The sequence below is a fragment of the Salvelinus namaycush genome, chromosome 11 (genome assembly GCF_016432855.1).
Source record: "Salvelinus namaycush isolate Seneca chromosome 11, SaNama_1.0, whole genome shotgun sequence".
NCBI classification, from domain to species: domain Eukaryota; kingdom Metazoa; phylum Chordata; class Actinopteri; order Salmoniformes; family Salmonidae; genus Salvelinus; species Salvelinus namaycush.
Genome location: NC_052317.1, coordinates 27,664,652 through 27,692,133, shown reverse-complemented (window position 1 = coordinate 27,692,133; position 27,482 = coordinate 27,664,652). Strand labels below are relative to the sequence as shown.

At 41.8% G+C, this 27,482-nt stretch overlaps 2 protein-coding genes across 2 annotated transcripts; one reads left to right on the top strand and one right to left on the bottom strand.

Moving 5' to 3' along the window:
- Window positions 1–1,186: 1,186 nt before the first annotated feature.
- LOC120055582 (RING finger protein 11-like) lies at window positions 1,187–7,620 on the top strand. Its single transcript, XM_039003464.1, has 3 exons — window positions 1,187–1,787; window positions 6,689–6,855; window positions 7,107–7,620. Exons 1-3 carry the CDS (start codon window positions 1,668–1,670, stop codon window positions 7,276–7,278), a joined length of 459 nt encoding a protein of 152 aa, XP_038859392.1. The 5' UTR covers window positions 1,187–1,667; the 3' UTR covers window positions 7,279–7,620.
- Window positions 7,621–13,495: 5,875 nt separating this feature from the next.
- On the bottom strand, window positions 13,496–25,625 carry LOC120055319 (retinoid isomerohydrolase). Its single transcript, XM_039003195.1, has 13 exons — window positions 25,615–25,625; window positions 25,054–25,136; window positions 22,695–22,845; window positions 22,484–22,591; window positions 18,793–18,934; window positions 18,388–18,535; window positions 18,126–18,207; window positions 17,833–17,965; window positions 17,257–17,408; window positions 16,861–16,990; window positions 14,699–14,908; window positions 14,339–14,450; window positions 13,496–13,920 (listed from the first exon to the last, which is right to left on the bottom strand). Exons 1-13 carry the CDS (start codon window positions 25,623–25,625, stop codon window positions 13,775–13,777), a joined length of 1,608 nt encoding a protein of 535 aa, XP_038859123.1. The 3' UTR covers window positions 13,496–13,774.
- Between the last annotated feature and the right edge of the window lie 1,857 nt (window positions 25,626–27,482).

The following is a 27,482-nucleotide window of genomic DNA, read 5'->3' as shown; positions in this document are numbered from 1 at the left end:
TATCTAGTGTGATTTGAAAGACATGGCTTTGTTATGAACAGTACTCTAGAGAACCAAATGACTAGGACTATACCCAGAACATGGCTTCAATCCAAACCTTTATTAAGCCAATAGGAAAACCAGCAGAACCTGTGGCTGTCTTGAACCAACCTTCATCTTGTCGATGTACTGTACTGTACCTGTTTTTCTTCAGATGTTACAATATTTTTTTAAACATTTGACTGATTCATTCCTTCTCATCTTCCGGAATCAATAACTGGCCAGAAACAATCATGAACTTGAGTATTTTCTTCATCAATGTAGCCATCCATGTTCTCCTCTTCTTCATTAGCCTACCACGTAATCAGTACGTGTCAGATACCTCACTGCAACTGTATATTTTCTACCTAGATTGGTTTATAAAAATACTGTATGAGCCATTACAGACGACACATGTAGGAAGATGTTTTCAACACACCTGATTTTACCTATTATTTAGAATGGTTTACTAATAATGTACAGTACATTTATACCATGCTTTCTGCAAGATTGTAAGAGAACATATCCCTTTCAGCTCACAACACACTTGAAGGGTGGAATAGGATATTTCTGGAATGTTCATTTAAGGTACATGTATATGTATTTGTTTTATTTGCCTGAAAAAGGGTAATGATTCTGTGAAACTCACTTAACCAAAAAACAGAGAATTGTATAATAAGTTCCTTGAATGCAAATAGTTGTTTGGTTTATATGTGTAAAATAGTTGTATATACAGTATGAATAAAAGTTTCCTAAATTCCAAGAAAAGTATCCTTAATTGCAGTTATGTGGCTGCTTGTCTCGGTATCTGATGTAGACCAATGGTCAACTCCAATCCTTATTTAACTCTCCATAAGGCTCTAATGTCTGGGTAAAGTCAGGAATAAACATTTTGCTGAATGTTGTTTACACTTTACAGTAGACCACTTCAGGGAATAACTATACATGAATTATGAGATTAAACCAACAATTGTGATCTTTGTTTAAGAACAAAATTGTATATCATTCAAAAAAAACTGAAATAACAGACTATTTTGGGTCTTGTGCCAGCCACCACTTTTCATTTCCTTGTGTGACGTTGCATTGCAACCATCCAATGAAAGTGCAAAAAGCAAACTCCTCACTCACCTTATGACAAAGTCAACAACACTAAAGCCGTTACGTCATATCCAATGGACGCCAAGTTCAGGTTGAAAAAATTGAATAATATTGCAAGCTAGCCAGACACTTACTTTATTCGCGAAGTCAGTGGTCTATATTTGTGAAGAATATAGATGTTCTATCGCTAATGTCGTTATGATAGTTTCTATTTGAGCGAACGTTTTTCATTTCAAATCTTAGGCCGAGGAGTGAATGATATTAATCAAGGAAGTCACTAGCTGGTTAGCCAAAAGCGTTAGCTAGCAGCAGTATCTAGCTAGCTCTTTGTTTTGACTGTGATGGTCTGATGATGTTGAATAGCTTGGACAGCTGATGGGTCTCGAGCTAGTGTTTATATGAACATATATATATTATGTTTTAATGGGTTGTTAAATAGTATTTAATGTGTAATAACATTACTTCTTCAACGAGGGGAAGATACATTTGGTTGTAAACGAACAATAGCAAGTTTACAAGCTAGCTAAACAACGAGGGACTGAGAAGTGGACATGGGCAATTGTCTCAAATCGCCGACGTCCGACGATATATCTTTGCTTCACGAATCCCAGTCTGACAGAGCAAGTTATGGGGAGGCAGACCCGGATTTGGAGCCACCTCCGCCTTACCAGGTCAGACTTTATAGCTACTAATGTTAAAGCTAGAATCCTTAGTTGCTACATTTATTGTTGGACTTATACATTCATTATATAGTTATAACCACTGATTCTTGAAGAATATAACTGATAAATGCCTCATGAGCTTAGTTCAACAGTCGTACCCTATCAGAACCCAAAATATAAGCTTGTTTTGTTTGTAAACAATTTAGCTAAATGTAAACAAACACTGTATAGCCTCTAATCATGGTTATAATTATAATTTTGATATCGTGGATGGTCAGTCCTTATTGCATCCATAGCTCTGAATTAATTTGAGAGGGGTTCCATTTCTCCAGGCCCATCCCTCAGCATTTTACCAAAACAGAGGCGGGGTAACCACTTTGTTATTGCTTCAATTAAGGACCCTAGCTTTAAGTATTGCTATGCGAATTGACAGAATCATGCAAGACCCAGGGGTCAAGTGCATTGAACATCTTTAGAGAATCTGGTCAAATATTTCCTAATTATTTAGCTAGATTATTTATTTTCTTTTATATGATTCCATACCATTACTGACTCATTCATCTAGGTATAGTTTAAAGTGAATTGTTGCTGTCAAATGTATGGTTTTAAAAGCTAGGCTACATCAGATGAGCCACAATAAAATATTTAAAGGGCTGAGCAATAGTGTTGCATTGAAATTATTGTTTTCATAGGTAGGCCTATTTGCAACTGATTGTTATGGGTCTGAGTTTTCACATATCAATAGTTGAACATACTCAGTCACACAAAGAGAAAAACACACACAACACTTTTAATACCCAAATGCTTTTCAATCTCACAAAAGTGTTCTAAACAGGCTTGCCAAGAATGTCCAGACTGGGCAGTTTTTTCCGGCTGCTTTATCCATGGCAGGGTGTGTGTTTTGGCTCGCCACAGCGCAGAACACACATTGTGATAAACCATTATGATAGACTCCTTCTTTCTCCTTGTTGTATCACACTTTCATATAGGCCTCACACATGATTCCACCTCAAATCACCCAATACTAGATAGCTGCCGAGTCATACGCTGGCTGCCCAAAAGTAGTGTAATTGTCTATGAATTGGATTTGCCGTGGCAGTGTTTCTGCTAGTTTAATTTCCAGGTTCCCTCTGGCAACAACATTGTCAATTGAAACAAATGCAAGACAAACTCTTATAGGCGGGGTGGAACCGATGATGTATGTGTATAAACCCTGGATGACTGACAGGTGGCGCTGTATTGAAGCCACCGCACGCACATCCATCTTGGTATTCCTCAATTATACAAATTATTTTGGAAGATTTAGAAATGCATTTATTAATGTCTATATTTGTTTTTGACACGTTTATTCTATTACAGACACTTTAGTGCATACTTTTAAATTATATTATGTGAGATAAACATTAAAAAGAAAATGAACAAAAATAAATAAAAAAATCTTTAAAGTATTTATTTAAGAGTACTAATGTTACTGTCCCCACTACAACAACTGAATAAATACATGTAATTTTGTCCTTGAACCATTTAATTGAAATACTGTCGCCAATATGGCCGACCAGTGGCTTCAATGCCTTTCAATGGCCAATATATAGCATCAGCAATCCAGGGTTTACAGTTGAAGTTGGAAGTTTACATACACTTAGGTTGGAATCATTAAAACTCGTTTTTCAACCACTCCACAAATTTCTTGTTAACAAACTATAGTTTTGGCAACTTGGTTAGGACATCTACTTTGTGCATGACACAAGTAATTTTTCCAACAATTGTTTACAGACAGATTATTTCACTGATAATTCACTGTATCACAATTTCAGTGGGTCAGAAGTTTACATACACTAAGTTGACTGTGCCTTTAAACAGCTTGGAAAATTCCAGAAAATTATGTCATGGCTTTAGAAGCTTCTGATAGGCTAATTGACATCATTTGAGTCAATTGGAGGTGTACATGTGGATGTATTTCAAGGCCTGCCTTCAAACTCAGTGCCTCTTTGCTTGACATCATGGGAAAATCAAAATAAATCAACCCAAGACCTCAGAATAAAAATGTACACCTCCACAAGTCTGGTTCATCCTTGGGAGCAATTTCCAAACGCCTGAAGGTACCATGTTCATCTGTACAAACAATAGTACACAAGTACAAACACCATGGGACCACACAGCCGTCATACCGCTCAGGAAGGAGACGCGTTCTATCTCCAAGAGATTAATGTACTTTGGTGCGAAAAGTGCAAATCAATCCCAGAACAACAGCAAAGGACCTTGTGAAGATGCTGGATGAAACAGGTACAAAAGTGTCTATATCCACAGTAAAATGTGTCCTATATCGACATAACCTGAAAGGCCGCTCAGCAAGGAAGAAGCCACTGCTCCAAAACCACCATAAAAAAAGCCAGACTACGGTTTGCAACTGCACATGGGGACAAAGATTGTACTTTTTGGAGAAATGTCCTTTGGTCTGATGAAACAAAAATAGAACTGTTTGGCCATAATGACCATCATTATGTTTGGAGGAAAAAGGGGGAGGCTTGCAAGCCGAAGAACACATTTTACATTACATTTACATTTAAGTCATTTAGCAGACGCTCTTATCCAGAGCGACTTACAAATTGGTGCATTCACCTTATGATATCCAGTGGAACAACCACTTTACAATAGTGCATCTAACTCTTTTAAGGGGGAGGGGGGGGTTAGAAGGATTACTTTATCCTATCCTAGGTATTCCTTAAAGAGGTGGGGTTTCAGGTGTCTCCGGAAGGTGGTGATTGACTCCGCTGACCTGGCGTCGTGAGGGAGTTTGTTCCACCATTGGGGTGCCAGAGCAGCGAACAGTTTTGACTGGGCTGAGCGGGAACTGTACTTCCTCAGAGGTAGGGAGGCGAGCAGGCCAGAGGTGGATGAACGCAGTGCCCTTGTTTGGGTGTAGGGCCTGATCAGAGCCTGAAGGTACGGCGGTGCCGTTCCCCTCACAGCTCCGTAGGCAAGCACCATGGTCTTGTAGCGGATGCGAGCTTCAACTGGAAGCCAGTGGAGAGAGCGGAGGAGCGGGGTGACGTGAGAGAACTTGGGAAGGTTGAACACCAGACGGGCTGCGGCGTTCTGGATGAGTTGTAGGGGTTTAATAGCACAGGCAGGGAGCCCAGCCAACAGCGAGTTGCAGTAATCCAGACGGGAGATGACAAGTGCCTGGATTAGGACCTGCGCCGCTTCCTGTGTGAGGCAGGGTCGTACTCTGCGAATGTTGTAGAGCATGAACCTACAGGAACGGGTCACCGCCTTGATGTGAGTTGAGAACGACAGGGTGTTGTCCAGGATCACGCCAAGGTTCTTAGCACTCTGGGAGGAGGACACAATGGAGTTGTCAACCGTGATGGCGAGATCATGGAACGGGCAGTCCTTCCCCGGGAGGAAGAGCAGCTCCGTCTTGCCGAGGTTCAGCTTGAGGTGGTGATCCGTCATCCACACTGATATGTCTGCCAGACATGCAGAGATGCGATTCGCCACCTGGTTATCAGAGGGGGGAAAGGAGAAGATTAATTGTGTGTCGTCTGCATAGCAATGATAGGAGAGACCATGTGAGGATATGACAGAGCCAAGTGACTTGGTGTATAGCGAGAATAGGAGAGGGCCTAGAACAGAGCCCTGGGGGACACCAGTGGTGAGAGCACGTGGTGCGGAGACAGATTCTCGCCACGCCACCTGGTAGGAGCGACCTGTCAGGTAGGACGCAATCCAAGCGTGGGCCGCGCCGGAGATGCCCAGCTCGGAGAGGGTGGAGAGGAGGATCTGATGGTTCACAGTATCAAAGGCAGCCGATAGGTCTAGAAGGATGAGAGCAGAGGAGAGAGAGTTAGCTTTAGCAGTGCGGAGCGCCTCCGTGACACAGAGAAGAGCAGTCTCAGTTGAATGACTAGTCTTGAAACCTGACTGATTTGGATCAAGAAGGTCATTCTGAGAGAGATAGCAGGAGAGCTGGCCAAGGACGGCACGTTCAAGAGTTTTGGAGAGAAAAGAAAGAAGGGATACTGGTCTGTAGTTGTTGACATCGGAGGGATCGAGTGTAGGTTTTTTCAGAAGACCATCCCAACCGTAAAGCACGCGGGTGGCAGCATCATGTTGTGGGGGTACTTTGCTGCAGGACGGACTGGTGCACTTCACAAAATAGATGGCATCATGAGGTAAGACAATTATGTGGATATATTGAAGCAACATCTCAAGACATCAGTCAGGAAGTTAAAGCTTGGTCGCAAATGGGTCTTCCAAATGGACAATGACCCCAAGCATACTTCCAAAGTTGTGGCAAAATGGCTTAAAGACAACAAAGTCAAGGTATTGGAGTGGCCATCACAAAGCCCTAACCTCAATCCTATGGACAATTTGTGGGTAAAACTGAAAAAGCGTGTGCGAGCAAGGAGGCCTACAAACCTGACTCAGTTACACCAGCTCTGTCAGGAAGAATGGGCCAAAATTCACCCAACTTATTGTGGGAAGCTTGTGGAAGGCTACCCGAAACGTTTGACCCAAGTTAAACAATTTAAAGGCAACGCTACCAAATACTAATTGAGTGTATGTAAACTTCTGACCCACTGGGAATGTGATGAAAGAAATTAAAGCTGAAATAAATCATTCTTTCTACTATTATTCTGACATTTCACATTCTTAAAATAAAGTGGTGATCCTAACTGACCTAAGACAGGGAATTTCTACTTGGATTAAATGTCAGGAATTGTGGAAAACTGAGTTTAATTATATTTGGCCATGGTGTATGTAAACTTCCGACTTCAACTGTATATACGTCATTAGGTGGAACAGACCACCCAACCCCGCTTATACCATGGTTGTTGAAACACTGGGTCATGGGATCAGTTCAGTTGAGTTGGCCCATGGATTGACTTTCTGTATGTTTTTTCCAGGAGGCCCACATGCCGGTGTACCACCCCACCCCCAGCCAGGCCCGCCTGGCCAGCCAGCTGACTGAGGAGGAGCAGGTCCGTATCGCCCAGCGTATCGGCCTCATCCAGCACCTCCCCCGGGGTGTCTACGACGGAGGACGGGACGGCTCTGAGAAGAAAATCAGAGAGTAAGCATCTGTTTACCACTGTTTTTATTAATATCTTAATATTATTAGTTTACCACTGTTTTTATTCTCTGATGTAATTGATAAAGGTCACTGTTCATGTGACCTGAGCAGGTAAAACTCTGACCCTAGTTGTAGCATGTAACTGTGTTTGTATAACATAACTAGTGCCCAGAGTTTTTCCTGGTCAGTTAAAGGGCTGAGGAAAAAATGATCAAAACCACTATTCATACATGTATTAACCCATTTTCTAGGTGTGTGATATGTATGATGGACTTTGTGTACGGGGACCCCATCCGGTTTCTGCCCTGTATGCACATCTACCACATGGACTGTATAGACGACTGGCTGATGAGGTCCTTCACCTGTCCCTCCTGCATGGAGCCTGTGGACGCCGCCCTGCTCTCCACTTACGAGACCAACTGACCACGGACCCTAAATACAACACTACCCCCTTCTGCCGAGCTCTGCCTTGCCACCCCCCTACAAACACACGCACACATACACACACACTTCCACCAGCCCCAACAAACACACACATGCTGCCCCCTTCCCCTCTGCTTTTTACCTTGGGATAAGGAGCAGCACAGTGTCTTGGTCGGTGATGACATACGAGAGAGAGACTATGGAAACACTAGTGATTAACAATGAAAAGACTTGGACCCATCCACCCATCACCTGGAACTGGCTCTGAACTGGGACTGGCTCTGAACTGGAACTGTCTCTGAACTGGAACTGGCTCTGAACTGGAACTGTCTCTGAACTGGAACTGGCTCTGAACTGGAACTGTCTCTGGCTCTGAACTGGGACTGGCTCTGAACTGGAACTGGCTCTGAACTGGAACTGGAACTGGAACTGGCTCTGAACTGGAACTGGAACTGGAACTGGCTCTGAACTGGAACTGGAACTGGCTCAGAACTGGAACTGTCTCTGAACCTGAACTGTCTCTGAACCTGAACTGGCTCTGAACTGGAACTGGAACTGGCTCTGAACTGGAACTGGAACTGGCTCTGAACTGGAATTGGCTCTGAACTGGAACTGGCTCTGAACTGGAACTGGAACTGGCTCTGAACTGAACTGGCTCTGAACTGAACTGGCTCTGAACTGAACTGGCTCTGAACTGAACTGGCTGAGTCATGGTCTGACTGAAAGAAGGCAACATTAGGCAGCTGCCTACATAGGATGACAAGCAGGCATAATATGTGCGTCTGTGGTGGACTGGGTTCCTGAGTCAGCTGTTGAATACAGTACTAGGATTGGGTTGGTGATGTTATGGTCAGAAGAGGGGGAGGGGCTGTTACTGTAGTGATGGCTCACTGCATTTCCACTTGAGCAGGTCTCGGTGGCATCCCATCCCAGCCAATCATTATTCACCATGATTAGTAGCTGGGAATGGGATTAGATCATTTTCTGTCATCTGAATTTGGTCACCAGGAAGTATCCTATCAGATTCCTTTGGAACCCACAGCTGGCAACAACAAGACAATATTATGACTCATCAGTCTTCTAAAGTCTCAAAATCCCGCACTCTGAATATGACTTAGTAATGGCAAAACAGCTACAGGAAAGCCGGCATGGTGGCGCAATAATGGTTATCTCTCTACGGACTGAAGCGTACCCTGTTTTAGTGTTTCAAAATAAAATAAGTTACAGAGCATAGTCTCCTTTTAGGATTACAACAAAAACAATTATAGTATGCACATACACAGTGCAGAAATCACCCAAAACCCATCCTCTATTAGACTATGATATGTTTAATGGAGAAACACATACACTACCGTTCAAAAGTTTGGGGTCACTTAAAAATGTCCTTGTTTTTGAAAGAAAAGCACATTTTTTGTCCATTAAAATAACATAAAATTGATCAGAAATACAGTGTAGACATTGTTAATGTTGTAAATGACTATTTTAGCTGGAAAAGGCAGATTCTTTATGGAATATCTACATAGGCGTACAGAGGCCCATTATCAGCAACCATCACTCCTGTGTTCCAATGGCACGTTGTGTTAGCTAATTCAAGTTTATAATTTCAAAAGGCTAATTGATCATTAGAAAACCCTTTTGCAATTATGTTAACACAGCTGAAAACTGTTGTTCTGATTAAAGAAGAAATAAAGCTGGCCTTCTTTAGACTAGTTCAGTATCTGCAGCATCAGCATTTGTGGGTTCGATTACAGGCTCAAAATGGCCAGAAACAAAGACCTTTCTTCTGAAACTCATCAGTCTATTCTTGTTCTGAGAAATGAAGGCTATTCCATGCGAGAAATTTCCAAGAAACTGAAGATCTCGTACAATGCTGTGTACTACTCCTTTCACAGAACAGCGCAAACTGGCTCTAACCAGAATAGAAAGAGGAGGGGGAGGCCCCGGTGTACAACTGAGCAAGAGGACAAGTACATTAGGGTGTCGAGTTTGAGAAACCGATGCCTCACCAGTCCTCAACTGGCAGCTTCATTAAATAGTACCCGCAAAATACCAGTCTCATCGTCAACAGTGAAGATGCGACTCTGGGATTCTGATCAATTTGATGTTATTTTAATGGACAAAAAATGTTATTTTCTTTCGAAAACAAGAACATTTCTAAGTGACCCCAAACTTTTGAACATTAGTGTACATCCGTTACCTTTTGTTTTGTCTTTCAGATTTACCATTATAAATGGCTCCACTGCCATTCCAAATGGCCTGAAGAAGTGGATGAGCTGTATGTCAATCACTCTGTGTAAGGTTTATAGGTTTTACAATAAGAGGAGTAGCATAGCTGTCAGACAATGTAAAGGGCTCATTTGTGCATGTGCAGGATGATCAGTCTAAAAGTTAGGAATGCTTGCACACACATTAATCTGATCCCGAGATTTGCACTTTACTTATAGGACAATAACGGAAGCATTATATTAATATATATACCTATAACCTTGCACTTTTCAATATTATTTCTTCTTTTCGCAGCACAGAAGTTAAGATTGATATTGATAATGCTGTCAATGCTACCATTGGTCACATATCAAGTTGAACTAAAGCTCAATAGCTGAATATGTATTCATGATATGTATCATGATATGTATCAATATGTATTCAATGTGTGATTCAGTAGTGTGCATCTGCTTTGTTTTGCTTGTCTTGATTCTAGTGTGTGTTTTTGTGTGGAAGTGACTGAGTGAAGGGGACAGAGGTTTGCTTTGTCTTGGATGAGACAATATTGAATAGAATAATATTTCTTCCCTTAAGTACTTAGCTTACTTACCTGTATTTTCAATCCCACAGTCATCATTGCGCAATTTTCTTTCTTGCTGTAAAAAACAAACAAAAAACTAGGCCAGCATTTTTTTTGCTTTTTTATATATGTTTGTAGCGAAGTAGCGTTGCAGTGAATTATTTCCATTACATTTTTTGTTTATATAATAGTGATACCCTTTTCTGTATTGATGTTTGTGTATCTCCTACCTTTTAGATGTATCGTTTGTCATTGTGTTTGTGGGAGATAAGTATTTCCCATTAGAGTTTACACTGGCTTGAGTATGCATTTGCAAACCTCTGTCCCAAAGATATTTGTAAGAGGGGGAAGATTTCTCTCATGGTTTCACGGTGACATTAAAAGACAACACACGTGTTTCAATTATTAGCTTTGTTTTGCAGTGTTTTTCAGAATTCTGAAAATAAATGTCATCTCCTGTAGTCTTGGTTTTTGAAAGGCCAAGCATCCCTCATATTGAAGCTGTAAAAAAATGTAAATAAACAAGAAAGCACACATTTGTGTCATGCCTGACTTATTAGTGTTCTGAGACTGTAGTATCTTGTTACACCAGATGTTAGTCAAACGTTACATTTCCCCTTTTATCCTATCAGCAGAGTACATACTGTAATTATTTCTGCTTAGATTTGTTGCTGCTATAATCATGGCAATGGTGTTTCAAAGTCTTTTGTCACATACAGTATTGCACACGCCAGGCTTTTATGGTCATCATGATCTGTGCTTTTACAGAAGTGATTAGTTGCGACATGCCTGTTTGTTTCTCAGATTAGTTAGACGTTTTACCTAATTAATCAGTATGATCAGCTTAGTTTATCAATGCTGCAATGCAATCGCCTGACCAGCTTAGACTAGTGGGGCTAATGCCATGGTACGGAGGCAAGATTACGTTAGGCAACATTGTACAAAACATAGGCTCTGTCAAAAAAATTACTAGTTGCAACATCCTAACTTGTTTGTTCTTTTTCTTGAAGCTAAATACACCTAATCTGATTTTCTTTGGCAACATAACTAATCTTTGTGGCCCTTTCACTAGTAGAGCCACTCAGTATGCGCAGCACTTTTGGGTGCAAGGCCTCAATGTATTCAGATCCTTTTTTCACGATGGAGCAATGGTCAGTGAAGGTTCCTCAGAGGAGGAAGTGGAGGACCATCCTCAGTGAATTTCATGAATATAAAAATAGTGAAACATTTAAAAGGTTATCATTTTTAGATACAAATATACTAAATATATTCACTTCACCAAATAATTGATTAAAACACACTGTTTTGCAATAAAGGTCTACAGTAGCCTCAACAGCACTCTGTAGGGTAGCACCATGGTGTAGCCGGAGGTCAGCTAGTTTCCCTCCTCTGGGTACATTGACTTCAATACAAAACTTAGGAGGCTCATGGATCTCACCCCCTTCCATAGACTTACACAGTAATGACAACTTCCGGAGGATGTCCACCAACCCATCAGAGCTCTTGCAGCATGAACATGTTGTCCACCCAAAGGATCAGAGAATGAATCTAGTACTGAAAGCATAAGCTACAGCTAGCTAGCACTGCAGTGCATAACATTTGCTGAGTAGATGACTCAGAGAGAAAGACAACAGTTGAACAGTTATGAAACAAATTCTTCAAAAATGAAGGAGAAGCAAGAGAGAGCCAGCTGTATTTTGTTGTATTTCTTTTTTTCACTTTTACTTACTTAGCTACCGAATGCAGCTAGCTAGTTTAGCCTACTCGAACACCCAGCTCAAACAGAGAGGGATGCTATGTTAGCTAGCTGGCAATGGCTATCCAACACTAGAACTCTTCCAAGTCAAGGTAAGCTTTTGGTTTTATTAATTTATTGCCACCTGGGCCCACTTGCTGGCTGACTACAATGTACTGCATGATTGTAGCGGGTTTACTAACCCGTTAGTCAACATAGCTACTAGAACTATGTTGTCAGCTAATATGGTGACAATGATGTAGGCCTTGTATAGCAGTTAGTGGTTATATATGAAGGTTTGGCTTGAAATGTTTTTTTTGCCTGGTCACAGACAGCTGATGTGTTGTGCACTAAAGTCCACAAGCGAAGGTGAAAGGAGGAGAGTGTGTAGATCCGAGAAGGAATTATACATCAAGAAAAGTGATCATACTGTTTGTATGTGGCTGCTATGAACATGAACTGTGTTTGCGTGTGATCAGGGGTGTATTCATTCAGCCATTTCTTAAACGGAAGCCAACGGAACGGGGATAAACATACCTGAAAATGTCCAATAGAAACTCTTATTTGCAACTGTTAGACTAATGATTACACTCTAGATCAGCTAGATGCAGGCAAGAGTGTGCAAGGCGGTATTAAATGTGTCATATTGATTACTTACATTTTTCTCTCAACCTGTGCACCTATATTGTAAACTAGGTCGTAGCAACCTCATGATGGATATAGGGAAAATGTGAGTATCATGTAGTAACCTAAACCTATGTTACATTGAGCTGGGTGAATGGAATATGAATGACAGTCATCCAATATACTGTAATAGAAATAAGGCCATGCTCATAAAAATCGTCCTCCCTCATCTTAAACGGCACCGACCGCCACTGATTAACATGGAGCGGAGGGACTTTGTCGTAGATTCAATCAGATCAAGAGTTAACCAGCATTAGCAGACACCGACATAGCGGGTATTTTGGCTGTCAGAGGTGGAACTGTTGGACCCTTCAAATCGGTGAGCAGCTGCTCTTGAGATCAAAGCCACACTGTCCCACTCCTGTTAGAAGTTCAGAAGGAGAAAGTGTAGGCTGTATAGAAATACTTTTAAAAATCATTACACTAAATAATTAGAGTTTCTATCATCCTAATGGAGGTGTAGATTACATCTCACATTCCAGTGTTCAAACAATGCTGCATGGGATTTATGTTAATGTACCTCTGTGCAGCCAATGGCAATGTCCGCTTTAGGTATAATGCCGGGAGCCATTTGTGGATTTGACAGCTCTAATGCAGTTCCACCTTCAACTCCGCCAAAACAACCGCTATACAGATGACATGGAGCAGACGGACTTTATTGTTGTCCTTCGGGACTAGTTCTTTCATGTATATACCTGTACTACGTGTGCATCTAAGAAATTCGTTTTTTTTAATACACTATAGAATAGTCAAATTATTAGTTACACACAACATTCAACTTTCTTTCCCAAAATAACAGACATACAATAAAAAGGCCAGTATTTTGATTATATTTTAATTATTCCAACCCTGAAGTGCACAGAGACATGGTACTGTGAACAAACACATTGATTTCCAGCACTGACACAACAATTGTATTAACCAATCAGGGTGTCGTGACTGAGAGGCCGCTGATGGTTTTTGCTGTGGGCTCACAGAAATAATTGTAGGAAACCTACTTATGCCCTGATACCAGCAGGTTCCATTCATACCACGAAATGGTAAATTTTCATCAAAATGGACGCTCAACCATACTGAATCGTAGGTGGCAGAAAGTTAAATGACTTAAAATCATGATGGAAGATGGTCAGATACTTGCCTTGTTTTTGCTGACACAACAAGCCAAGTTATTTGTAGCCTATACTTTGTCATTGTTTATTTGTTTGTTCTATTGCTGAGGGAAATGTGATGCTTAGTATGAATACCCTGGAATGGTGACTACTAGTCTTTGTGCATTGAGGATTATTGAAATGTTATTTCTTGTACATTCCGTGGAAGGTGACGGGTATAGGGCAGTCCACCTCTGCCCTGGCGATCTCCGACATGTCCTTGGCGTTGAGGATCAGCATGTACCCTGACTTCTGGGCCCCTGGGGATACTACAACGGTCAACAGAACTCCTGTGGGTCATTGGAAAAACACACAGTTGTTAGAAAATCACAGTGCAACTGTAACCCGTCTTTTTATGAATTATGCTGAGAACATTTTTCTACTAAATTTAAGTACCTTGTCCCTGGATAAATAGCTAAAGGGCTCTATTCAATCCGCATTGCGGAAGTTCAGTTTTACAGCGTGATTGAAATTTAAAGGCAATGTTCCTGCTTTAGAGGAGACTGCATCCACGATAAACACTGCATATGTCAGCTCAATTGCAAATTACCTCTAAATTTCTATCGCAGATTGAATAGAGCCCAATGTCTCTTAAACTCTTCTTAACACTAACACAAACACAATACTATGTATCAGTGTTTGCCCTGCACCATGCCTGTAACAGTGACAGTATAGTACACTAAGGGTACAGTACAATACTGTACATACCATCATCCTCATCCACGCCATCGGGGGTCTGCACAAAGAGAGGCTCTGAGGGGTAGGAGTCCGGCTCCTGCCACACCCAGGTCTCCTTGGTCTTCACGTTCAGCTTGATGATCTACAGCCGCATAGAGATTCCTCAAGGTCTAACATACACATCTTGGTCTTCACATTCAACTTGATGATATACAACCACATAGAGATTCCTCAAGGTCTAACATACACATCTTGGTCTTCACATTCAACTTGATGATATACAACCACATAGACAGAAACTCATGGCCACTCACGTAACATGCTATGACCTCTGCCATTCACTTCTCAGAGTTTGAAGATAGATTTGTGGCAAACAACAAGACTACTCACCCTGTCAGGAATGAAGTGGTTGAGGCCCAGGGCATAGGCATATGTGTAGTTCTTCCCACCGTGCTTCTCATAGTTGATCTGAGGAAACTCAAAGGCTTGGCGGGGCCCAGAGAACAGCACCTCAGGCTCCAGCCAGATGGTCCCGTCAGTACGCATCACTGCTGTGGCCGTGGTGTACGGCAGGCATATCAGGTTCTTTCCCTGCTCCTCCTGAAACACAGTCAGTATGAAAGAAGGTTTGAATAAGTTAGAGCAGATATACAGTGCATCCGAAAAGTATTCAGACCTGTTGACTTTTTCCACATTTCGTTACAGCCTTATTCTAAAATGGATGAAAAAAAAAGATCCTCATCAATCTTCACACAATACCCCATAATGACAAAGGGAAAACAGGTTTTTAGAAATGTTTGCAAATGTAGATTTTTTTTTTGAACAGAAATACCATATTTACAAAATAATTCAGACCCTTTGCTATGAGACTCGAAATTGAGCTCAGGTACCAAAAAGGGTACCTAAAAATGTCTGCAGCATTGAAGGTCTCCAAGAACAGTGCCCACCGTCATTCTTAAATGGAAGAAGTTTGGAACCACCAAGACTCTTCCTAGAGCTGGCCGCCCGGCCAATCTGAGCAATCGGGGGAGAAGGGCCATGGGCAGGGAGGTGACCAAGAACCCGATGGTCACTCTGACAGAGCTCCAGAGTTCCTCTGTGGAGATGGGATAAACTTCCAGAAGGACAACCATCGCTGCAGCACTCCACCAATCAGGCCTTTATGGTAGTGGCCGGACGAAAGCCACATGACAGCCCGTTTGGAGTTTGCCAAAAGGCACCTAAAGACTCGTCGACAAGATTCTCTGGTCTGATGAAACCAAGATTGAACTCTTCGGTCTGAATGCCAAGCGTCACGTCTGACTTAAACCTGGCACCATCCCTATGGAGAAGCATGGTGGTGGCAGCATCATGCTGTGGGGATGTTTTTCAACGGCAGGGACTGGGAGACTAGTCAGTATCGAGGGAAAGATGAACAGAGCAAAGTACAGAGAGATCATTCATGAAAAGCACACTGGAGCAGGTTAGGACCTCAGACTGGGGCAAAGGTTCACCTTCCACCAGGACAATGACCCTAAGCACACAGCCAAGACAACGCAGGAGTGGCTTCGGAACAAGTCTCTGAATGTCCTTGAGTGGCCCAGCAAGAGCCCGGACTTCAACCTTTTGAACATTTCTGGAGAGACCTGAAAATAGCTGTGCAGCGACACTCCCCATCCAACCTGACAGAACTTGAGAGGATCTGCAGAGAAGAATAGGATCTGCAGAGAAGAATGGGAGAAACTCCCCAAAAACAGGTGTGCCAAGCTTGTAGAGTCATACCCCAAAAGACTCGAGGCTGTAATCGCTGCCAAAGGTGCTTTATCTGTCACGTTCTGACCTTTATTTCCTTTGTTTTGTCTTTATTTAGTATGGTCAGTGCGTGAGTTGGGGTGGGCAGTCTATGTTTGTATTTCTATGTTTTGCTATTTCTGTGTTTGGCCTGATATGGTTCTCAATCAGAGGCAGCTGTCAATCGTTGTCCCTGATTGGGAACCATATTTAGGTAGCCTGTTTTGTGTTGGGTTTTGTGGGTGGTTGTCTTCAGTCTTTGTGTGTCTGCACCAGATAGAACTGTTTCGGTTTTCACTTTGTTGTTTTTTGTATTTTGAGTTGTTCACTTCATTAAATAAGATGAACACTTACCACGCTGCGCATTGGTCCTCTGATCCTTCAAACTTCTCCTCCTCAGACGAGGAGGAAGACGACATCCGTTACATTATCAAAGTACTGAGTAAAGGGTCTGAATAGTTATTTAATGTGATATTTCAGTTTTGTATTTTTAATACATATCTAAAAACCTGTTTTTGCTTTGTCATTATGGGTTATTGTGTGTAGATTGATGAGGGGGAAAAAACGATTTTATCAATTTTAGAATAAGTCTGTAACGTAACAAAATGTGGAAAAAGTCAAGGGGTCTGAATACTTTCTGAATGCACTGCACACGTTGCTATCCAAAATAAAATAAATACAGGGTAACACATATGCACTTTATTGTCCAAAAATTAAGAAATAATATGTAAATGAAATGTAAACTAAAAAAAATTATTTTTAAAGAGAAGGAAATGACTTACCCTGTGGATGTCCAGTGGGATGACGTATCTCCTGACCTCTGGCTGAGGTGCCATCATGGCTGCCTTCTTCACCTCCTCCCAGTTGGAGCGCAGGTTGGCCAGCCAAAGGTAGTTATACACAAACTCAAACCTACCAGGAAACGAATGAGAATTAGTTTCCTAATCCTTTAAAGAGACAGTGTTTAAAGACCAAGGGCTAGGATTCATTAATCAATTCTTCTGAAAAAGGACATTGCTAAGGCAATTCACTATAAATGAATGCCACCCCTGAGATCCCTCAGTCCACAATTAATCCAGTCACTTATGATGTGTCATCACTTTTTATATACGCTTACAACTGCCACTGTATTGACATTGCCATCTTATGAGAGAGACAATTTTTAGCTGTTCCATTACCCTTTCCATGTACACACATCAGCCACGATGAAACCATTGTCCTCATAAGTGTTGATGTGATGGAACAGGTTGATGGGAGCAGCCTTGAACTTATGGTCAATGTATTCTCCTTGTCCTCCTCCAATGTCCTTTCTGGCGATGTGGAACAATGTCTGTGAAATGTATGTTAAAAAGTTTATTAGGTTTGACAATAATGTGTGCAGTTGTAACAGTATAACTTTAAACCGTCCCCTCGCCCCGACACGGGCGCGAACCAGGGACCCTCTGCACACATCAACAACAGTCACCCACGAAGCGTCGTTACCCATCGCTCCACAAAAGCCGCGGCCCTTGCAGAGCAAGGGGCAACACTACATCTAGGTTTCAGAGCAAGTGACGTAACTGATTGAAACGCTACTAGCGCGTACCCGCTAACTAGCTAGCCATTTCACATCCGTTACAGTCACAACAGACTTAAGCCTGCACACGTGTGATTGTTCTGGGTGTCGAGACTAGGTATGATGTTACTGTACATAATGGTCCTGTATAGAAATGTGTCACTTTAAACTAAAATCTACTGAGTGTTTGCCTCCTTACCCCGAGAACCTCGTTGGACTCGAAGCAGTCCATGTAGTTGGAGCCTCGGATGCTCCAGGCACTGAGGAACTTCAGCAGGTTGATTTTCACAGGGGTCTCGACAAAGACAAAGTAGTTCTCCGACATGCCAAAGCTAAGGGTGATATGTAGACCGTTTAAGTTGGCATGCATTGTAAGTTGTTATATGGCTTAGTCAAATAACACAGAAGGAGGCATGTCCATGATTGACTCCTTGCTGTTTTGGGGACCTCAAGTTCAACTATGAACATGATGGATATGTTATTATGACCCACCTGTGCACATAGGAGGGCTTGAACCTCTCGGCACTGGGGAACTGCACCACAACCTTGGACTTTTCAATGGGGTCTGACTTGTCTGAGGAGAGAACACAAGATGCAATCAGGGCACAAGCCTTCAGATTCCCTTACTATTACAAGTTATCCTATCCAGAACAAGTTAAGTACAAGTTACCTACATTTTCTAGTTTAAGAGTTGGAACATGTGCATGAATTCTGAATGAATATCTTTCATTTTCATTTTCGACACAAGCCCAACCTTTCTGAGTGGGTGGGATTCTGACAACGTTGTAGGCCAGCGATGCTCCTTTCCCCATGCAGTTTCCGATGTTGAACACTGTTCCGTCTCTCTCAATGTGTGGGTGGGCTGTCACTCCATTGATGTTGACGTAATTGCACAAGTCCACCTGAGGGGAAGTGAAGTCATAGTGTTATTCATTATTATGTTATACATTATGCATGTGTTATAACTATTAATGAGAAGTGAGACTTCTGTCTATAATCAGTGGACCAGTATGTAACACTTCCATTTTTTTCTGTTTTTTGAGTCTGTTGAATTAGGCCAAAGGATATAGGCATACACTGGTTTCTGGTACAGTATATTGTGAATACTGTCATGAAGGGGGATGGAATTTCAGCCTTGGGGAAAAGAGGAGAGTAATACCTTCTTCAGTGTATCCAGCGTGTCAGTGTTGACTTTAGTGATGTAATTGGTTTCTGTGACGGCGTAGTAATCTTCACCAATGGGGTAAACGTTCACCAGGCAATTGTCTGTCACCTCAACACCCTTGAAGTAAGTGAAAAACCTGCACAGAGAAACACACACCAGTTTTGAAATTGATCCAACAGTCATCATTAAAACGACGATCAAGGCAACAGCAGTGAAAATATACAAAATGATTGATATGAAGGATCAGATATACAGTGCCTTCGGAAAGTATTCACACCCCTTGACTTATCCACATTTTGTTGTGTTACAGCCGGAATTGAAAATGTATGACATTTAGATTTTGTGTCACTGGCCTACACACAATACCCCATAATGTCAAGGTGGAATTATGTTTTTAGAAATTAATAAAAAATGTAAAGCTGAAATGTCTTGAGTCAATAAGTATTCAATCATTTGTATGTCAAGCCTAAATAAGTTCAGGAGTAAAAATGTGCTGAACAAGTCATAATGTATTGCGTGGACTCACTCTGTGTGTAATAATACTGTTTAACCTTATTTTTTAATGACTACATCATATCTGTACCCCTCAAATACAATTATCTGTAAGGTCCTTCAGTCAAGCATTGAATTTCATACACAGATTCAACCACAAAGACCAGGAAGGTTTTCCAATGCCTCCCAAAGAAGGGCATCTATTAGTAGAATCAAAATAAAAAGCAGACATTGAATATGGGGAAGTTATTGGTTATACTTTGGATGGTGTATCAATAAATCAGTTACAGAGTTAAATGGCTGAAATATTTTTGGCAAGATTTGAAAATGTCTGTGTAGTAATTATAAACAAACTTGACAGAGCTTGAAGAATTCAAAAATAATAATGTGCAAATATTGTACAATCCAGGTGTGCAAAGCTCTTAGAGACTTACCCAGAAAGACTCAGTTGTAATCGCTGCTACAGGTGATTCTAACATGTATTGACTCAGGGGTCTGAATACTTATGTAAATTAGATATTTCTGTATTTCATTTTCAATAAAATTCGCAAAATTTCTAAAAACATGTTTTCACTTTGTTATTATGGGGTATTGCGTGTAGATGGGTGGAAAAAATATACATGTAATATTAATACATTTTGAATTCAGGCTGTAACACAACAAAATGTGGAATAAGTCAAGGGGTATGAATAGTTTCTGAAGGCATTATATGGCAAGCAAATATAACCAGTTACAGGATATGGGGCGGCCTAGTGGTTAGAGCGTTGGGCCAGTAACCGAAAGGTTGCTAGTGTCACGACTTCTGCCGAAGTCAGCCACTCTCCTTGTTCGGGCGGCGTTCGGCGATCGACGTCACCGGCTTCTAGCCATCGCCGCTCCATTTTTCGTATATATTTATTTGTCTTGTCTCGTTTCAACACACACCTGGTTTTCATGTCCCCAATTAAGCTACTTGTATTTAACCCTCTGTTTCCCATCATGTTTTGTGTGTAATTGTTTTCATGTTAGGTGGGGTTAGTTTACACGCTCTACTTTTATGTTCCGTTTTTTGAGCGCGTTTGATTCATGTAGTGCTCTCGTTTTTTGGAACTATAATAAAAGTGCGCCTGTTCAGTATAATCTGCTCTCCTGCACTTGACTTCGCCTCCAATACACCATCCTGACAGCTAGATTGAATCCCCAAGCTGACAAGGTAAACATCTGTCTTTCTGCCCCTGAACAAGGCAGTTAACCCACTTTCTTAGGCCGTCATTGTGAATAAGAATTCGTTCTTAACTGACTTGCCTAGTTAAATAAACTAAAATATATGTTGCAGGTTGATGTTTATTGGGATGAATATTGTTCTGGAGGCAGGGCTGAGAAATTTCCACTAGAGAGGACGGCTACAAAGTCAAAATTGCCTATATACACTGCTCAAAAAAATAAAGGGAACACTAAAATAACACATCCTAGATCTGAATGAATGAAATATTCTTATTAAATACTTTTTTCTTTACATAGTTGAATGTGCTGACAACAAAATCACAAAAATTATCAATGGAAATCAAATTTATCAACCCATGGAGGTCTGGATTTGGAGTCACACTCAAAATTAAAGTGGAAAACCACACAACAGGCTGATCCAACTTTGATGTAATGTCCTTAAAACAAGTCAAAATGAGGCTCAGTAGTGTGTGTGGCCTCCACGTGCCTGTATGACCTCCCTACAACGCCTGGGCATGCTCCTGAAGAGGTGGCGGATGGTCTCCTGAGGGATCTCCTCCCAGACCTGGACTAAAGCATCCGCCAACTCCTGGACAGTCTGTGGTGCAACGTGGCGTTGGTGGATGGAGTGAGACATGATGTCCCAGATGTGCTCAATTGGATTCAGGTCTGGGGAACGGGCGGGCCAGTCCATAGCATCAATGCCTTCCTCTTGCAGGAACTGCTGACACACTCCAGCCACATGAGGTCTAGCATTGTCTTGCATTAGGAGGAACCCAGGGCCAACCGCACCAGCATATGGTCTCACAAGGGGTCTGAGGATCTCATCTCGGTACCTAATGGCAGTCAGGCTACCTCTGGCGAGCACATGGAGGGCTGTGCGGCCCCACAAAGAAATGCCACCCCACACCATGACTGACCCACCGCCAAACCGGTCATGCTGGAGGATGTTGCAGGCAGCAGAACGTTCTCCACGGCGTCTCCAGACTCTGTCACATCTGTCACGTGCTCAGTGTGAACCTGCTTTCATCTGTGAAGAGCACAGGGCGCCAGTGGCGAATTTGCCAATCTTGGTGTTCTCTGGCAAATGCCAAACGTCCTGCACGGTGTTGGGCTGTAAGCACAACCCCCACCTGTGGACGTCGGGCCCTCATACCACCCTCATGGAGTCTGTTTCTGACCGTTTGAGCAGACACATGCACATTTGTGGCCTGCTGGAGGTCATTTTGCAGGGCTCTGGCAGTGCTCCCCCTGCTCCTCCTTGCACAAAGGCGGAGGTAGCGGTCCTGCTACTGGGTTGTTGCCCTCCTACGGCCTCCTCCACGTCTCCTGATGTACTGGCCTGTCTCCTGGTAGCGCCTCCATGCTCTGGACACTACGCTGACAGACACAGCAAACCTTCTTGCCACAGCTCGCATTGATGTGCCATCCTGGATGAGCTGCACTACCTGAGCCACTTGTGTGGGTTGTAGACTCCGTCTCATGCTACCACTAGAGTGAAAGCACCGCCAGCATTCAAAAGTGACCAAAACATCAGCCAGGAAGCATAGGAACTGAGAAGTGGTCTGTGGTCACCACCTGCAGAACCACTCCTTTATTGGGGGTGTCTTGCTAATTGCCTATAATTTCCACCTGTTGTCTATTCCATTTGCACAACAGCATGTGAAATGTATTGTCAATCAGTGTTGCTTCCTAAGTGGACAGTTTGATTTCACAGAAGTGTGATTGACTTGGAGTTACATTGTGTTGTTTAAGTGTTCCCTTTATTTTTTTGAGCAATGTATATTGTTTAAAAAAACGTTGGTCTTAATTTAAGGTTAGGCGTAAGATTAGCAGTGTGGTTAGGCTTAGGTTTAAAATCACATTGTATGACTTTGTGGCTGTGCCAGGGATTGACTACCCTACAGATCTGCCTCCGGTACATGAGTCATCCCAATAAAAGCCAACATGCGGCTATGTTATTCATCTGATGAGGAGGTTAGCTACCAACCTGGAGAAGATGTTTTTGCAGGGATCTGGGTAAGCGAAGGTGCCAAATTCAGTGATCACCACACGCTTTTCTGTAATGGCACGCACATAGGCATCTGTTTTAACATACCTAAAGGATAAAGGTAGAAATGGGTATCAAATCCATTAGGTTAATTAGACTCAAATGCAATGTAACCACTGATCTCTAACGGACATTATTCATCCATTCTTACTTGTTGAAGTAGGTGACTTGGCCATTTTTGAAGTCGAATTTGTGCATGAGGGCCTGGCCATCGAAGAGGTGGTAGAAAGGCTCATCTCCAACCTCAAACAGGCCAGGGCCCAGACGAAGAAGACTTCCCTTCAGAAATGAAGGAATCCTACCTGTAGATGTGAGAGAAAAGAGCTTTGTAAAAACAATTGATCAATGAACAGTTCAATGTGATTTTATCTAGAGCAGGTAACAGGTCAATTAGGGAATGTTTGTCATAGATACAATACTGTTTTCACATGAATTTCCAAGATGGCAGTGATTTATTTGCAGATGCAGTGTATTTTTCTGTGTTCTCATTTTAGGATGGTGTACAGATTGAATGTACCAGAAATCTATACTATGTATACAAAAGTATGTGGACACCCCTTTAAGTAAGTGGATTTGGCTATTTTAGCTGCACCCGTTGCTGACAGGTGTGTAAAATCAGGCACACAGCCATGCAATCTCCATAGACAAACATTGGCAGTAGAATGGCCTTACTAAAGAGCTCAGTGACTTTCAACGTGGCACCGTCATAGGATGCCACTTTTCCAACAAGTCAGATAGCAACATTTTTGCCCTGCTAGAGCTGCCCTGGTCAACTGTAAGTGCTGTTATTGTGAAGTAGAAACGTCTAGGAGCAACAACAGCTCAGCTGCGAAGTAGTAGAACGCACAAGGTCAACGAACGGGACCGCCGAGTGAAGCGCGTCTGTCCTCGGTTGCAACATTCACTACCGAGTTCCAAATTGACTCTGAAAGCAACGTCAGCAGAATAACTGTTCGTCGGGAGCTTCTCAAAATGGGTTTCCAGGGCCGATCAAGCCTAAGAACAACATGCGCAATGCCAAGCGTCAGCTGGAGTGGTGTAAACCTTGCCGCCATTGGACACTGGAGCAGTGGAAATGCATTCTTTGGAGTGATGAATCACGCTTCACCATCTGGCAGTCCGGCGGACTAATCTGGGTTTGGCAGATGCCAGAAGAACGCTACCTGCCCAAATGCATAGTGGCAACTGGAAAGTTTGGTGGAGGATTAATGGTCTGAGGCTGTTTTTCATGGATTGGGCTAGGCCCAATGGTGGAAAAAGTATAAAATTGTCACACTTGAGTAAAAGTAAAGATACCTTAATAGAAAATGACTCAAGTAAAAGTGAAATTCACCCAGTAAAATACTACTTGAGTAAGTCTAAAAGTATTTGGCTTTAAATAATCTTAAGTATCAAAAGTAAATGTAATTGCTAAAATGTACTTAAGTATCAAAAGTAAAAGTATAAATCAATTAAAATTCCTTATTAAGCAAGCCAGACGGCACCATCTTGTTTAAAAAATATATTTATGGATAGCTAGGGGAACACTCCAACACTAAGACATTTGTGTTTAGTGAATACGCAAGGTCAGGTAGTAGGAATGAACAGGGATATTCTCTTGATAAGTGTGTGAATTGGACCATTTTCCTGTCCTGCTAAGCATTCAAAATGTAACGAGTACTTTTGAGTGTCAGGGAAACTGTATGGAGTAAAAAGTATATTTTCTTTAGGAATGTAGTGAAGTAAAAGTTGTCAAATATAAGTATTTTTACTTAAGTACTTTACGAATAAAAAAACCTGAGCTGGCGCACACCCAGAGAAAATTATTTTATGTAGCGGTGCTGACTAACGGCAAATAAACTATGAGCTATAAAAAATAGTTGCGCACTATATATAAACTCCCAGTAATTTATTGGGTAAATCACCAATGTTTTGTCAGCACTTAAGGCACAGTGATGCCGAAACGTTTGTGATTTACCCAATAAATTACTGGGAGTTTATACTTAAGTACTTTACACCACTGGCTACAGCATACAATGACATTCTAGACAATTCTGTGCTTCCAACTTTGTGGCAACAGTTTGCGGAAGGCCCTTTCCTGTTTCAGCATGACAATGCCCCTGTGCACAAAGCGAGGTCCATACAGAAATGGTTTGTCGAGATCGGTGTGGAAGAACTTGACTGGCCTGCACAGAGCCCTGACCTCAACCAAATAGAACACCTTTGGGATGAATTAGAACGCCGACTGCGAGCCAGGCCTAATCGCCCCCAAAATCAGTGCCCAACCTCACTAATGCTCTTGTGGCTGAATGGAAGTAAGTCCCCAGAGCAATGTTCCAACATCTAGTGGAAAGCCTTCCCAGAAGATTGGAGGCTGTTATAGCAGCAAAGGGCTGACCAACTCCATACGAATGCCCATGATTTTGGAATGAGATGTTTGATGAGTAGGTGTCCACATACTTTGGTCATGTAGTGTAGTAAAATTAACATAACCTGCTTCATATGACCAAATAAATATGTAGTTAACAAACCTGTAACTGTTGCAGGGACAGGCTCTGATAACTCCTCAACTGTCTCAAAGATCTTCTTGTAGCCACCAGCAGGGTGCTCAAATCTGCTTTGTGAAGGGAAAAAATGTAGTAACTGAAGCCCAGGGCTCTCCAACCCTGTTCCTGAAGAGCTACCCTTCTGTAGGTTTTCAATCCAACCCCAGTTGTAACTAACCTGTTCAGGTAATCAACCAGCTAGTTATTAGAATCAGGTGCACTAGATTAGTGTTCAAGTGAAAACCTACAGGAGTGTAGCTCTTCGGGAATAGGGTTGGAGTGCCCCGCTTTAACCTATAAAAGGTCAAACCAACACTGTCCCAAAGGAGGAATTTCTCAAACATAATTCAAAATGCATACATTCATACATATTTTCTCTTTATTGAGTAAAGCAACACACATTATTCCAAATAAAATTTGGTCTACTTGCATGAAAAATGTTAGATTTTTCAAAGTTGACATTTTCCACTTTATCCCTATGGTTGACCCTTGACAGCGTGAGAGTTCAGACATGAATCCAGACATAATAAATGAACCATCACTCACCGGCTGACCATGGTTCCTCCTTGTTGTGGGAGCACAGAGACACACACTCACTCACATACAGATGGCTTCAGATCACTTCTGAACTGGAAGTCTTGGCGCTCCAAGGGGGTTTAGGGTCTTTATACATCGAGCCCCTCTCTCTGTCTCGACCCTGAGTGTCTGGAACCTTTCTCTTGACCAATCAGGTTGCACCGTGAGAAAGAATGCCATTGTGCCAATATCCTTAGCTTGGTTGCACAATGGTGGCCCTCTAAAACCGGATTTATTTTGCCTGAATATTTCACAAAATCAATAGGCCTATGTTTGTCTGGCAAATGTGTTGCAATAACATAAGATGTGATTGTTCAATCATTTATATATTTACCAAACCACAGTAGCAGGGAGAGTCTATAGATACATTTCATGGCATTTCACTAAATTAATGTAATTATTTTCTACTTTCCTGTAGACTACATTTTGTAACTGGGATAGATTTACCTTACCCTCCTGCTCAATTGACTATTTGGCAGAACATTAACAATAGTCAAATGGCACCAATTTCAAATGGTCCTTATACTCTTGACTTGTATATATGCATGTGTGATTCAGAGTTACTGTGTAACTGCTTATCTCGGCTGAGTTTTGCTTATTTAAATGTACATTTCTACAGAGTACGGAGTCATACAGTACTTTGTGTACATTGGGGTCTATAAACGTTAAGTCCCCTATGTATGGGACTTTGAGCGGTTCTGGACTGGTTCTGACCGACATTTTTGTGTACAGAGCACTTGTTGAATGACACAACATGAATTGCTGTGCACACCGTGAAAGCTCTGATTGTCCCGCTTCACATGTCACTCTCCGCTCTCGTCTGAAATGCAGTATGTGAAATCTGACACCTTATTTGCATAGGGAGCTACACATCACATTTTCTGGGTGTCAATTATGTACCCCCCACACACACACACTTCTGTTGAATAGGAAAAATACATATTTAATATTTGTATCATATTTGTACTGTGTACTTGAGCTTGTGTCCTCAAAAGTGACTACCAGAAAGGTGAGATTTTAATATTTTTGGCAGTATAAGCATTACTAGGTACTGTTTATGGCCCTCTCATGATAAATAAATACTTTTGGGTATGTCTACAAGTAACATTAGTCATGATTTTAAAGTAGGAAAATGTGTCTAAAAAATACAACACAAGACCATGTTATTGTTTTGCACCACATCAGTAACTAAACACTGTAGAGGTCAAATTGTTTTTACCAACATCTAATCATGTTCATATTAAAATACTGGGTACTATTTTGTGTAGTGTGAATAATGTAATTGATAGCATCATGGCAAACAAACTTGTTTTGACAGTTATTTTGTAAGGAACAGAGGTAGCCATCAGAACTTTGCCAGGGGCACACAATTTGCTGTCCTCATATGAGCGGGTTGCTTTTCCCCAGGAGACTAAAGAACAATGTGGTGATTGTCCTCTGCACATGTCCAGAGTAATAAGCCCCTAGCTACCTGGATTATAGCTGGTTGCTTTTTTAGACAGACACAGGCAACTTCAAACTCGGACCAAAGAACAATAAGCAAGTAGCCTCAGTGATAAATAAACGATCATTAGTATCCAATTACATCACTAACAAATTATAAATCACGAATAGTATAATTCACAGATCAAAGGGGCAGGTTTCAAGGGATAAATACACCTAACATATTTTCACGTGGACTAGAAGTAAGCATGCATCTATGTATCTATGTATAAAGATCCAGGACAACAACCTCTCCCTCAACGTGATCAAGACAAGGGAGATGATTGTGGACTACAGGAAAAGGAGGACAGAGCATGCCCCCATTCTCATCGACGGGGCTGTAGTGGAGCAGGTTG

What these genes read in the sequence shown, in the direction of transcription:
- LOC120055582 (XM_039003464.1), top strand. Translation starts at nt 1,668, where the DNA reads ATGGGCAATTGTCTCAAATCGCCGACGTCCGACGATATATCTTTGCTT. An exon ending in AGCCACCTCCGCCTTACCAG is followed by an intron (nt 1,788 to 6,688) that starts GTCAGACTTTAT and finishes TGTTTTTTCCAG; the next exon opens with GAGGCCCACATGCCGGTGTA. An exon ending in TCTGAGAAGAAAATCAGAGA is followed by an intron (nt 6,856 to 7,106) that starts GTAAGCATCTGT and finishes CCCATTTTCTAG; the next exon opens with GTGTGTGATATGTATGATGG.
- LOC120055319 (XM_039003195.1), bottom strand. An exon ending in CGCTGGATACACTGAAGAAG is followed by an intron (nt 18,536 to 18,792) that starts GTATTACTCTCC and finishes ACTTCCCCTCAG; the next exon opens with GTGGACTTGTGCAATTACGT. An exon ending in TGGCGTGGATGAGGATGATG is followed by an intron (nt 13,921 to 14,338) that starts GTATGTACAGTA and finishes AATGACCCACAG; the next exon opens with GAGTTCTGTTGACCGTTGTA.